General features: G+C 35.8%; 1 protein-coding gene across 1 annotated transcript in view; it reads left to right on the top strand.

Annotated features, from left to right (window-relative positions):
- Positions 1 to 13,986, top strand: part of LOC149800247 (calnexin-like) — a 69,229-nt gene that overhangs the window by 41,715 nt on the left and 13,528 nt on the right. The window contains exons 14-18 of the mRNA XM_089959823.1: positions 905 to 1,018; positions 1,584 to 1,624; positions 2,465 to 2,580; positions 7,447 to 7,521; positions 11,338 to 11,484. Coding sequence (XP_089815949.1) covers positions 905 to 1,018; positions 1,584 to 1,624; positions 2,465 to 2,580; positions 7,447 to 7,521; positions 11,338 to 11,484 — 493 coding nt within the window. The remainder of the gene's footprint in view (positions 1 to 904; positions 1,019 to 1,583; positions 1,625 to 2,464; positions 2,581 to 7,446; positions 7,522 to 11,337; positions 11,485 to 13,986) is intronic.

The raw sequence follows: 13,986 nt of genomic DNA on the forward strand, positions 1-13,986 counted from the left end.
TTAGTATCATATCGATGAAACTAAATGAAAATGGTTACTCAGAAGGGTTGACAATTAGAACTGTTTTGAAATGAGAGTTGTGGTTTTAGACAATCACTTGGCGTAGAACAACCAAAAATTGTGATTGTCAGAATTAGAATAATTTGGATTACATTTGATTCTTTTCAGTGATGTTCATTTGTTAGGAGAAAAAGCACACAAGAATCCCATCCATATTATACAAATAATGGTCTCATTTTGGTCTTCTCTATAAATACTTATCTTTAAATATCTTATCTTTACCTTTTAACTTTTATTGTTTACTATTTCATGTTTGTGTTTATTTGGAAATCTTTATCTTTTTAATATTGATGGAGGGGGTTGCTAAACTTTTCTAGACTCTTTAAGTGGCACAGTGTTGCCGATATTTTGCTGACATGTTATTAAACCCTACTACTCCATCTCACCTCTGTCAGTGTGGTTTCAGCATATGAGTATGTGAGATTAGCTTCCTGTGGGTCAGTGATTCTTACCAGGGTTTTGTCAGGTTCATCCTCCACCAACTGGTCGTCATGTATAGACTATATTGCATCATCATGGTTGACAGTTGCTGACTGAATGATGTTCACTTCATTTGAAACGATCTAAATGTGTAATTTTGGGGTAATTTTATTTTTATATTGCTTATAAACTATGATTTTATATATGGAAGTTGCAACTTAAAAGAACACTATTTCCTTCTCACATGGTGGGAAACTTAAATCATCACTTCCTCGGGTCTTCTGCCATGGTGAGTCCTTGGGAAAGACACTTAGCTCCCTTTCCCTCCACTTTATAATGTCAATGCTGTCTTGAAAGTGCCATAAAAAATCAAGCAATTATTGTCACAAGAAGAATTATATTAATTTCAAGATTTTGTTTTCAGGGATGAGAGTGAGCCAGAAGAGATAGAGGACGAGAGTGCCACTAAACCTGAAGGCTGGCTGGATGATGAGGAGTCGCTGATTCCAGATCCAGCTGCTGAAAAGCCAGTAGACTGGTAAAGTACATCCATCATTACTGACACAACATAGGCTTTGTAATTGATGATGAAAAGGCTGAATAATGTGGAACATTTTCAGGAAGTATTCGGACAGTATGCGTATTTTATCCATGCTCTTGTTACATTCAAACATTAATATTGAAATTAGCTTGAATTCATTAGGCCAGTCTGTATTCAGTTGTCCAACCAGCCATCTGTTCCATATTTCATTTTCACAAAATAAACAAGTTCTCTACCATCTACAGTTATCGGTATGTCTGGATGGCTTGAACTTGGATTAAGAGAAGTCTGTCATTTTTTCAGGTCAAAGGTCAAGGTCCCTACGATTGAAAGATAAAAAATGGTTTTTGCAGGAAAACATTTAGTTCTACACCACAGACTTGAACCAAGCTTTGCAGTTGACTTGCACTTGGGGAAAGGAAGAAATCTTTCAGTTTTGGAGAAAATATCAAAAGAAATCCTCCTTGGGGAAATCTGCCTATCATCCCAATGAATAATGGACATTTTATCATTGCTATAATCTTCACTGTGGCTAGCTTGACTTTATTTTTCTGTCTTGTAGGGACGATGATATGGATGGAGAATGGGAGGCTCCATTGATAGGTTAGTATATCTTCTGTACATGAGTCATTGTTATTCAGATGGAAAAAAGAAGTAAATCATGATAAAAAAAAATCAGAGATATTAAAGTTGCAAAATTGTCATTCCAAACTATTCTTGGTGAGAAAAGGCAGAATTGTCACTCTTTTCACATGTAATGTAACAAAGTGTTTTTTGCAGCAGCCATCTTTTTTGACCATATCATGCAGTATTTTTTGTCCAAAATTTGACATCAGGATATCATTCTGTATGATACATATTTTAGTAAAACCTCTTCAGTTTAAAAGAAATAGTGTACATGGCATACAATTACTGGTTCAGGCTGTAGCTCTCTTTTCCAATAAACATGAAAATGGCACAGCATATGGGCATTGTAGTCTCTTCTATCTTTGTAAATGAACAAAGAATAAACTTGTCAAAATGCAAACTGGTTTTATATATATTCCTACCTTAATATAAATCAGCAATTTTTTTTTTTTTTTTAAACTGTCTGCGGCGGTTTGAGTCAGATTCAGCCAACGTGGGTATGTGAGAAAGCTTGCCAGTAGCTTCTCGTGGGTCGGTGGTTCTTTCCGGGATTTTCTCTGGTTCTTCCTCCACCATTAATACTGGCCGCCATGTATAGCCTATCATGTGCTTCAAAATGGTGTTAAACCCCACAACAACAACAACAACTTTTTTAAACAAATTAGATTTGTGATGATTTTAAAAACTACACAAAATCTATAATCTAAATACATTTCAAAGAGATCATTGATTTCAAGAGGGATATTTCTAACACAAACTATGAGTTTTAAGAAGAAGGATTTTAATTATCGATTTTCTTTATTTAAAATATTTCAGAGAACCCCAAGTGTAAATCAGGCCCAGGATGTGGAGAATGGAAGCTACCAAAGATCAAGAATCCAAAGTTCAAGGGCAAATGGATCCCACCAATGATTGATAACCCTAACTATAAGGTAGATTCTGTTCTAATCAGTAACATTTCCTACTAATGGATCCCATGGATAACCCTAACTATAGGTACACATTATGCCGGTCATTACCATTTCATCCTGATTTGACCACTTTTTAATACCTGTAAATATAAAGTAGGTCTTATACCAATCTGTAACATTTCATCTTTATGGATCCCACCACTGACTGATGACCCTAACTATAGGGTAGATCCTATACCAATCCACATCATTTCATCCTAATTGATTTGACAACTGTACGTATGAGGCAGACACTATACCAATCCACATCATTTCATCCTAATTGATTTGACAACTGTACATATGAGGCAGACCCTATACCAATCCACATCATTTCATCCTAATTGATTTGACAACTGTACATATGAGGCACACCCTATACCAATCCGTAACATTTCATCATAAGTTACATGTGGTTTATCAGAGTTAATTTTAGTTCACCTGGCTGTCAGGCCAAGTGAACTTAAGGTATCACTATGCATCCATCAGCAGTTCCTTGTCATCACACTGGATCCATATTTCTGATCCAATTTCAATCAGACTTGGAATATGGGTTTATATCATCAAATCTTGCTCAAGTTAAATAAAGTGCAAGATCAATGAATATTAATAAAGTGACGTACTTGGTTGCCTAGCGTTGTTACGACTCTGAAGGCCATGTTTTTGATCCAGTTTTGATCAGACTTGAAATATGTGCTTATATCAATAGGATCTCGGAGATTTCAACAATGAGTGAGATCTGCACATTATATATTATCAGGATCTCAGATGATTTCAAAAATGAGTGAGATCTGTACATAATCTATATATTATCAGGATCTCAGATGATTTAAAAAATGAGTGAGATCTGCACATTATATATTATCAGGATCTCAGATGAGTTCAAAAATAAGTGAGATCTGCACATTATATATTATCAGGATCTCAGATGAGTTCAAAAATGAGTGAGATCTGCCCATAATATATTATCAGGATCTCAGATGAGTTTAAAAATGAGTGAGATCTGCCCATAACTATGAGGTGATCTAGCATCTGATTGGCTGAGCTTCTTACCATATTTCTGATCAGGTTTATATCAAAAGGGGAATAAATCTATATATTATCTGGATCTTGGATGAGTTTGATGATGAGTAAGGCTCGTGCATGCTAATGAGATGATCTTGCGTCTGATTGGCTGAGCTAGTTACCCCTCTGGATGCCATATTTCTGATCTGATTTTGATCAGACTTGCAATCTGGGTTTGTATTGTCAAGGGGGCCCTGGATAGCCAAGTGTTCTTAAGTAGAGATGTCAAAATTTTGGGAAATTTCTACCAATTTCTGCTAACAATTGGTTTCCCAGGTAAAAGGAGATTTTATTAAATGTGAATTTGAACTGCTTTGTTGTAGGTTCACACATGCCAACCTTCAGGAGAGGTATAAAAATAATTTATTACTAATATTAGTGTCAAGAAAGCGTAATCTGGGCGTAAAAAGAGCAATCCATATGTTACATGCCATATTTACAGCAAACTGTGCAGAACTTGCATATTTATTTTATTTAACGTACTGCAGTTTAAATTTTTGTCACAAATCAGCTAAATCCATGTGGATTAGTAGTTAATACAAGAGTATAGACACAGAAGAAATTGATAAATTATTTATGCACAACATTCACTTGAACTAGTCTACATGTCTACAGTAACTTATGCAAATAGTCATAAAATCCACAAATGATGACTGGTGTAGTATCCTTAACCTGCCATGGCTCTGTCCTTAACAGCCATCTGGTGCAATAATTTTTTTTGAGTTTAACAAAATCCCTTTCCTCTAACAACCTTTAATTGTATAACATCCAATAGTCACATGGAGACCATGTGATGATAAATAAATGCAAACATGATAAAAGCCTCGAACTGTAATCGTTATTCTTCGTCTCAATTTTTTTATTTTTTAAAAAGGATACCTGGTTTATTTTATTACCCAGGTTATTATTAATGGGCAGGTACCCGATTACTTGGATACCTGTTGGCATCTTTGCGCTAAAGCACTTACAGATTACCCACATCTCACCTGTATCTGCATGGGTTCAGGATTTAGCTCAGCAAACACGAGTATGTGAGAAAGCTTGCCAGTAGATTACCTTGGGTCTGTGGTTCTTTCTGGATTTTCCTGGGCTGTTCCTCCACCAAATATGCTGTCAGCCATGTACAGTCTATTATGTGCAGAAAAATGGCATTAAACCCACAGAACACAAAACAAACATCATTTCCTCAGATTATGGATAATGAGCAAGATCACAGATTTGTACATGGTAATATTGCATCTGATTAGCTGAACTTGTTACCACTGTAGAGACTTATTTTTTTATCTGATTCTGATCACACATGGAATATATGTCTACATCATTATGGGCTCTTACAAGTTAAGCAGTGAGTGAAATCCTTGCATACTATTGTAGCTCCTTCTGGAAGCCATATTTCTGATCAAGTTTTGATTAGACTTGAAATAAAAGCTCATATCATCATGCTCTTGAATTGGTTAGATAATGAATAAGATGTGTTCATATTAATGAATTAATCTTGCATCTGATTGGCTGAGATTGTTATTACCCAGGAGGCCATATTTCAGATCCAATTTTGGTAAAACTTGGAATGTGTGCTTCAGTCATCATTGTCAGAGGCGGCACAAGACAATATAATGATATGATGAAAACAGACATTATCACCCCTTCACTTTGCTTGCACTGTCCCTGATCATGATCTTGGACTATTCAGACCTGCCAGCTCTTAAGATTTTGCCATAAGTCTTACGAAAATTACCCTTACAATACAAACTTATGGCATACTAACAAAAACTACGGAAAACTGATCATTGCCAAAAAATCTGGATAATTGGTTCATCTGTGTTTTATTTGGAGCCTGGTTTCATCTTAGAATTAGTGAAATTAGACAGGAAACCAGACTAACTTTACAGCAGCACCCCAGATGCTTTAAACTGTACCTATTTGTTCATGAGAAGCTTCTGCAAGATCAAACTGTTGATTAAAGAATTTTTAAAAATGGCACCCAGAAAGCGATGGATGATTAAGACAAAAGAGAAAATAAGCTTCAAGAAAAGTGGTAATAATCAACACAGAAGAATAAAAAGGAGCATTCAGATTCTTGTGAATAAAAGATGGAAAGGACACAATTACATTTATTGGACATCACATGCCAATTTGAGTATGTCTTGTGGCAGGAGATATGATTGCCGTTGTCATGTGAGATGGGAAAGAATTTCCAAGAATTATGTCAAGTTGAGAGATAGCAACAAGCCATTGAGCTGCATAGGGTTTGGAACTAGAGTTTGTGCAGATGTACTAATGGTAAATAAAGTCTACACGTACTTTACAAACTTTTCAGTTGATCATAATATTTATCGTTGATGTGTCAATCTTTTAGTTACGTTTTCCAGATTTACAAAAGCAGTTATTGGTATTTTGCTACACCTCACTGAAAACTGGTCAATCTTATGGGAAAAAAAATCAGCTGCCTTACTGAGACGGACTCGTCAGGGTTGGCAGGTCTGACTATTTCAGTTAAGTAGAAAGATTGATGCATATGAACGAGTGTATTTAGAATCTGATTGACAGGGATTTTTGTCGGACATTTTGGTGGGGCAAAGATATGGATGATTATCTCTTGTTCATCCATTAGGGGTACCAGATATATAGGGATGACATTTATTTTAGGCATCTTTATTTTTAGCATGGAAATTCATTTGGGTCTATGATATACGACTAAATTCCTTTTCATAGTAGTAATTAACTACACAGTTTGTACCGGTTGTGATGGGAAAATAAGTTTGGGCTTTGCATCATTTTTAATAAATCTTTATTTTCTCTAATAAGACCCCGCTTCTGAACACAGAACAAATAATTTCACTGTGGACTTTTTTTATAATACTATTTTCTCATGCACTCTTACAATGAGCAATATAAAGGACATTTTATATTCATTCCATGTGTTCTAGGTGTTGGGATTGAGATTACAGAAAATGTCAAATTAGGCAACACTGTTTTCAGATCAAAATAACACCTCTTAAGGTGGGACTCTTTTAAAAAATTGGCATTATCGTCACTGGTACCAGTCTGTCAGATTACAGGTGCAGAAGTCCTTGCTGAAAAACATGTGCTAAAACGTTCTTGGACAGGGTTTATATTGTCTCAAATTCATGTTTATATTAAGAATTACTGTATTTTGTAATTAATTGTATTGCCTACTTCAGTGGAAGATATTTCCACTACCTAGTATTATATCAAACAGAGGTATGAAAGTTGGCTGCTGTATTCAGTACACTGTACGAAGTATGTGACTGGTTTAAATCTAAAAGTAATTGTGAGTTGAGTGCATTTAGATTTTATTGTGCCAAGTTTTCTTCTGATCTCTGTTTTGTCTGAACATTTATTGATAAAAGTATACTCCATTCTAACATCATGTTAGAATATGGTCAGACTTACAGAACAAACTGACATCATCTCATGCATGACAACAGATGAGTCTGAATACAGCATTAGGAACAGCTGGTGTTTTTGTATTTTTACGATGTTAAAGTTCAGGAAAATGTAATACACTATTGGTGTAAAACAGAAATGGATAATACACTTTTGACATTACACAGAAATGTACTAATACACCATTGAAATAACACAGACATGTATAATACACAATTGTCATAGCACAGAAAAGTTTAATAAGCTATTGACATAACACAAAAATGTATAATACACTATTGCTGAAAATTATGATACAATATTGACATAACACAGAAATATATAAATACACTATTAACATAAGACTCAACTATTAAAATATTAATTTATTTACAGGGAGTGTGGAAGCCAAGGAAAATTCAAAACCCAGCTTTCTTTGAAGACCTTGAACCATACAAGATGACACCTATTGTAAGTAATGAATGTGCTTGTTGTCTCCCCTGTGGAAGGATAATTATACATTTGTATTACTTTTCCTGCAATGACACCAGCAGTAATAATGTTAACATAATGAGACTTTGTATTGCTTTTCCTGTAGTGACAACAGTGTTGGTAGTGATATTGTAATTAGACATTCGTATTATTTCAGTTACAGCAACATTAACGTCAACATCAAGGTTTTGTGTTAAATGTTTTGCAAGACAGATGGAGGAGGAATAAGTGGGTGCACAGATGTGGGTAAAACACAGAGGGTGGCCTGTCTCTCTAAGGCTGAACAGTAGTTTAAAGGTATTAATGGTATATTTTTGCATATGTGGCATATTTAAATTGCCTGTATGAATCGAAGGAGAGCTGTCTTAATACCTTCAGCATTCACATATCAAAGCATGTGCATATGTACGGCCTTAACGCATTTCATCCATTCTTTACTCTGTCCTCGGCCACTTTTTTTAAAATGGATTTCAGAGGCAAACTTTGTACATGTTTGTACATTAGTCTGGTGGATGGGTTCACACTGTATAGGTGGCCTTTTGATAAGGAGGTAAACAAAGTTTACTGCCACCCCCACCCCCCAGATTTGTGTTTCAGACATGAGGATTTGAGGACAAGAAAATTGTCTCCAGTTTGGACCATGATAACGATAGGTTTGCCAAAGTTTTTGAAAATTTTGTGACAACATAAGGGATGATCTTATACCTTCTTCATGCTGAACTGCTGGTCTTTGCATCCAGCTACAGGTTGTTCATTCTCCTGTTTGGATATTTTCCGGAGGCTTTTGCCCAAATTTAAAAGCCTTGTCAAAGTCCATGGTACTATCAGCAGTATGCTCTGAACACATAAGAGGTCATACTGGATCACAGTAAGAACTGGAGGCAGAGACTCAGGGACCAACAGGACCAGTCCCTTGCAACTCTTAGCCCAGAAGGAAGTGTCCTTAACCTGACCACCCTTCAAGGCCAGTGTTTTATCTATCCATGCATCATGCATCAATTTCCAATTTGACAAACAAAAATCATCGCCAGTGTGTAAATTGATGCACACTAATGTTATGTTTTGCCTATTAACAAAAAACAACGGTTTGGTCTAAAAATTGTCGCCAGTACATAAATTGACGCACCTCAACATTATGTTTTGCTGATTAACATAAAATTAAGGATTGGTCTAACTACTTTAACTACTTTATTGGCTAGATAACAATTCTCCTAAACGGGGAAAACATGTGCACATCAGTTTCTTATGCTAATGTTTTCATAATACATAGGGTTACAACTGAGTGTGGAGCCTGGAGCTGACCTCATGTGACCTGTAACTGTCACATCATTTGCAGCAACAGGATATTAGAACCGTGTAATCACCCCACCCAAGAAAGAGGCAGAAAATAAACGCGTGATTTTAAAGTGATTCTCATGAGAAACTATTATTTATGCGCACTTTTGTCACGCAATGAAGCAACAATTTCCATTTGCCCAGTTGTATGTCTTCCGTTGTTCCAAGATCTGTCAGCATTCAACTGAAAATAGCGTTCAAGGCAAAAATATTAAAATAGATCCGAAACAAACAAAATTATCTTTTGGACTGCATTTATGACCGATGATGATAATAGCATTGTTATTGAACCAGTGAAGCCTTCATCATCCAAAGATGAAGTAATGGTTACTCGTAAGATAAAACGTAATTTGTGCAGCATCGGTTGAAAACACCGTGGCTATGTTTTCAAAAAGAAGTTATGTCAAGTGAAGAATGTGATGGTGAAGATGCCTTTATGTTTTGCCATAAATGTAGAGGCTAAAAATAACCTCATGACAAAAGTGCAAAAAACAATAACTTTCAGAACAGAACACTGGCAAGGCATGCTTGGTAACCATAACACAAGCTGCTGATTGACGGTTGACAACACCAGGCAGATTTGAATGCAGTTTTACAAATAAGACATAGCAGTGAAAGTGCTACTTAAGTATATACATTGGCTGAGTGTAGAAGACATCCATTTTTTAAAATCCAAATCTCTTATTTAATACACGATTTAATGGCTGCAGAAACTGATGCATTTTGAAGAATTCTGCCAATCAGTTTGACTTGGCTACTATCTGTTCAGAGTTACTGGAGAGCCAGTCAAACAATGAGGATAGTCTTATATGTGACCTGCAAAGTTCGTCATTTGTGACAGCAATGGCAGATGAAAGCATTGACATAGCCAGAGGGGCCCCGAGTGACCAAGTGGTCTAAAGCGCTTTCTGTTATGGATCACTTTTATCTCACCTCTATCTGCATGGGTTCAAGTCTCGGATTCGGCTAATGTGGGTATGTGAGAAAGCTTGCCAGTAGCTGCTCGTGGGTCGGTGGTTCTTTCAGGGGTTTTCTTGGTTTCTTCCTCCACCATTCATACTGGCCACCATGAATAGCCTATCGTGTGCTGAAATGTGGCATTAAACCCTACAACAACAACAACAATGCCAACAATAAACGTCTTGTTATATATGCTCAGATTATTTCTGATGACATGAAGCCATCAAGAAGATTTTTAACAAATATAGAATGTTCAGATTCTTCTGGCAAGGGAATTATCTTAATGGCTTTAGTCACATTATATAAATAATGTTTTTGTTGTTTATTTAAACAATATAATTTTTTTTTAACTACTGAAAACTGATCATTGGCTTAAATAAGACTCATAGGTTTGGATTTTGACTCACTGTTTTTTGCCTTGATGAGTCAAATGACTTACATGCTTCCATTTTTCCTGGACTAGGAGGTTTACCCGTTTTGAACCCTGCCTATTTTCCTTGTCTCCACTTCCAGAACTTGAACCATGGTGATGGGAGTAGTTGCCACCCACCTAAGAGCTCTGTTGATCCACATCGACTAGTATTTTGATGACTGGTTGATGCACAATGGCCTTAAATAAAGAGTCCCTCTTGCAAGATCCATCTTGCTGGTGGACCAGTGACCTGGATAGGACATGACAATTTAAAGCTAATCATATGGCAGAAAACATTATCTGTTCTTAAAATTTGAATTATTGATAGTGTCATTAGTCCATTTTCTTGTATATTCCTTGCAATTTAATATCCAAACTATCACCCCAGTACTGACAGTAGATGCTGAGAAAATTCCCCATTGCTGAGAAAATGCCCCATTGCCATCATCAATAATTGCAATTCACTTGTTTCTGATGGCTTCTAAACGTAGAGTAATTGCTGATGATCAGACATTATCATCAACGACAAGGACAGCTAATTTTTGTTTCATTCTTTAAGATTTGTTCTCTTAAAGCTGTGTCCGGAACACAAGGTAATCTTGATCACTGAGTAGCTTGTCTCATGCCCCTTGAGGTAAAATCAAGTGTCCTAATGACTTAGTGGACATTTCTAATTGTCAGGACACCAAGTATGAGCTAGCAAATTATACAGATGGCGTTTTTTGTGCTTGTTTTCAAATGTGTTGGTGATGTTTTCAGTTTTACAGGTCTAAAAGACACAAGAGCATAGTATGGATAAAACAGAGTTGGTTTTTTCTGTTCTTTAATCATACGCTAATGTGGGTAAATTTGCAATAACAAAAAATTTATAATTTTAAAATTTTCATTCACAAATTACAATTTGTGTTCCCAGGTACTTTGAGCCCTTGTATCTGCACAGTGATATCTCCATAAAACAAAGAATAAGAAAATGTAAATGTTGATTATCAGAATAACTGCAAGAGATAGAGAATTCAACAATTTTTATGTAAAGAAAATAGTTTTCTTCATTTCATTGTGTAATGTTTTGCTTTATAATTGAATTTCAGGATGCAATTGGGCTGGAACTTTGGTCCATGAGTGATGGAATCATATTTGACAATTTCCTTGTGACAGATGACCGCCACGTAATGAACAGCTGGACGGCACAGACCTGGGAGATTAAGACTGACCAAGAGAAAGCCAGTGCTTCTGGGGTGTGTTTCAACCATCATTGTTCAGACAAAAGCTGTGTTTCTTAATTAGCAAGAAATGGATGGAGAGCACTTTTGTGCTGGCATCAGCATCAATATCAATGTTGAGATTTTTATGTTCAGGTTTATGCATCAGACATGATTTTTCTCCATTTTTAAGTGGAATTCCACTTTTTTTTCCTGACTTGAATCAGATTTTTCTTGATAAAGTCGGGGGTTTTTTTTATATCATCTCCGATCCGGTTTTTAAAAAATGGTCTGTCTGCTCCCATTCTGCAACAACCCTTGCAAATTATTAGTTCCATATATTACATAGCACACGACTCTTGTAAAGAGTATTCTGATTGGTCAAAGGTTTAAATTTATCCAATGAATCTTTGTGTAATGGAAACTAATGACAAAACATGGCGTCCCAAGGACCAAGACACAAAAAGTTTAGATAAAAGTTTTAAAAATGTATGGAAATGGGAATGGCTGGAGCGAAAAGTTGACAGAAATTTAGTAGTTCAGTTTTTAAGAAAACTGAAAGCTAGAGGACTTTCATTTTGTGACCTCTGCAAGAAAGATTTGAATTATGGTAATCGCGGTTGGAATAGTTTGGAACAGCAATTACAAAAGCCTGCATTAGAAAAAAAATTGAAGCTCAGAAGGCATCTGGAAAAAGTGCAGTTAATTACTATAAGAAGAAAGATTTCTGCATGAGAGAACAGATGTAGCCCTCTGTCAGAATATGCGCACTGCATGTCACCAAGCACCAGCTTGAAGAGAAAAAGGCTCTCATTGAGAATGAAAAGAAATGATCGCACATTGAGCAAAAACGTCGGTGGTGACAAAAAGGAATGCTAAAGAAATCTTTGATAAAGCTGCAAAAAGAGCTTGACTGGCATATCAACAGGTTGTGTCCATTGGAGAAAAAGACAATTGAATATATGGGATTATTTGTATATAGTTGATGTACTTAGGTGTTTATTTTACAGATTTGTTAAGAAATTAGAGAAGTAATATATATTTGCTGCAAAAATTGAGAAATTATTATGACTTAATTACGATGTGAACACTGGCATGCACATGAAATAACTTCAGCATCAATAGTATTGGAGAACAAATTCATGTGACTATAAATATTGTGAAATTATTGAACTCAAGTTGAATATTTTTGGTAAGTTTATTAGTTTTTCAAATTATTGTTCTTTACCAACATAGGTTGCACCAGAAGCAGTTTTTTATAGTGTAAAATGCATTTTTCGCCGGCACTAACCCTTGAGACCCATTTGGGGGAAAACCCTCAAACCCCCCCTTTCAAATTTTCAGCTTTTTTTTGTTGTGGATTACCAAAATCATGTCTGATGCATTAGCATATATCATAAGATTTAACAAAGCAGGCAAGATATAGTGGGATGTTTTTCCTGTCCCGTTTTCCAGCCTGTGCTTGGAAACTAAGAAAAACATAAACAACTCAAACATCCGACCATCATGCATCATAAGAATTCTAGGATCTGCCTTTTTATGCCTTTGTCGTTTAAATGTTGCAGTGATTGAGAATAATTTAAGGTAGGAAATCTTGAGTCAGATGGCATCTGGAGTAACATGAATGTGTTGCCATAAGTTTCGTATCTTCTGCTCGCAAAGCTCTGATAATATAGGTCTAGTGTAATGGATGCCTTTATACGAAGTTGCATTCTGCAGAACTTGTGTTGTAATTTTGCTGAAATACATTGTCAAGCCTGTCATATCAGAAGTTTGATATATTGGTCACTTTGGTACTTGTTTGCATGTCTGGTCAACCATCGCTGTCTACATTCTAGATTAAGGGCAGTATTAAAGTATTTTTAGATTAAACTCCATGTTAGATTTTATTTTCAAGCTAAAGAAAAGGCAAACTGAACAAAAAGGAATCTCTTGTATTAATTACTGACTCTTGCAGGAATCATGTCAGCTGGATTGATAACCAAGAACAAAACGAACTCACTGATTTCTCTTTGTTTCTTCAGCCATAATCATTTAATCACTTTCGGAGAAGTTCCTTGTATTTGGCTGGCAACAAATTTTGGAAAGACATGGCAGTATTATTGATGACCAGTGTGGCATACATTTTTTGTCCTTTTTTTTATTATACACAACTATTTCACATCACTGGTTGATAAATTTTAAAGTTTATACATGGATGTATTCAACATGGTCCAAGAAGACCAGAAATTATTTATTGGTCAAAAGATCAAACTTCAAGGATTCCTTGAACAGGGAATTACATTCATCATTAACAAGGCCACAGATTTTAATTAAATTCTAGGCAAACATTCATTTTCATAGAAGTATCATTATAATGTGACTTTTTGTTTTCTTTACTCCTCACTTGATTGCAGAACGCCATAGTTAAGGCTGTTACAGATGCAACTAAGGACCGTCCATGGCTGTGGGCAGTTTTTCTGGTGGTCATCATCCTGCCCATAGTCCTAATTGTAGCTTACTGTTGTGTGTCCAAAACTGAGGTAAAAGCTGGTCACA

The sequence above is a fragment of the Sinohyriopsis cumingii genome, chromosome 5 (genome assembly GCF_028554795.1).
Source record: "Sinohyriopsis cumingii isolate HCF-2022 chromosome 5, ASM2855479v2, whole genome shotgun sequence".
NCBI lineage: Eukaryota > Metazoa > Mollusca > Bivalvia > Unionida > Unionidae > Sinohyriopsis > Sinohyriopsis cumingii.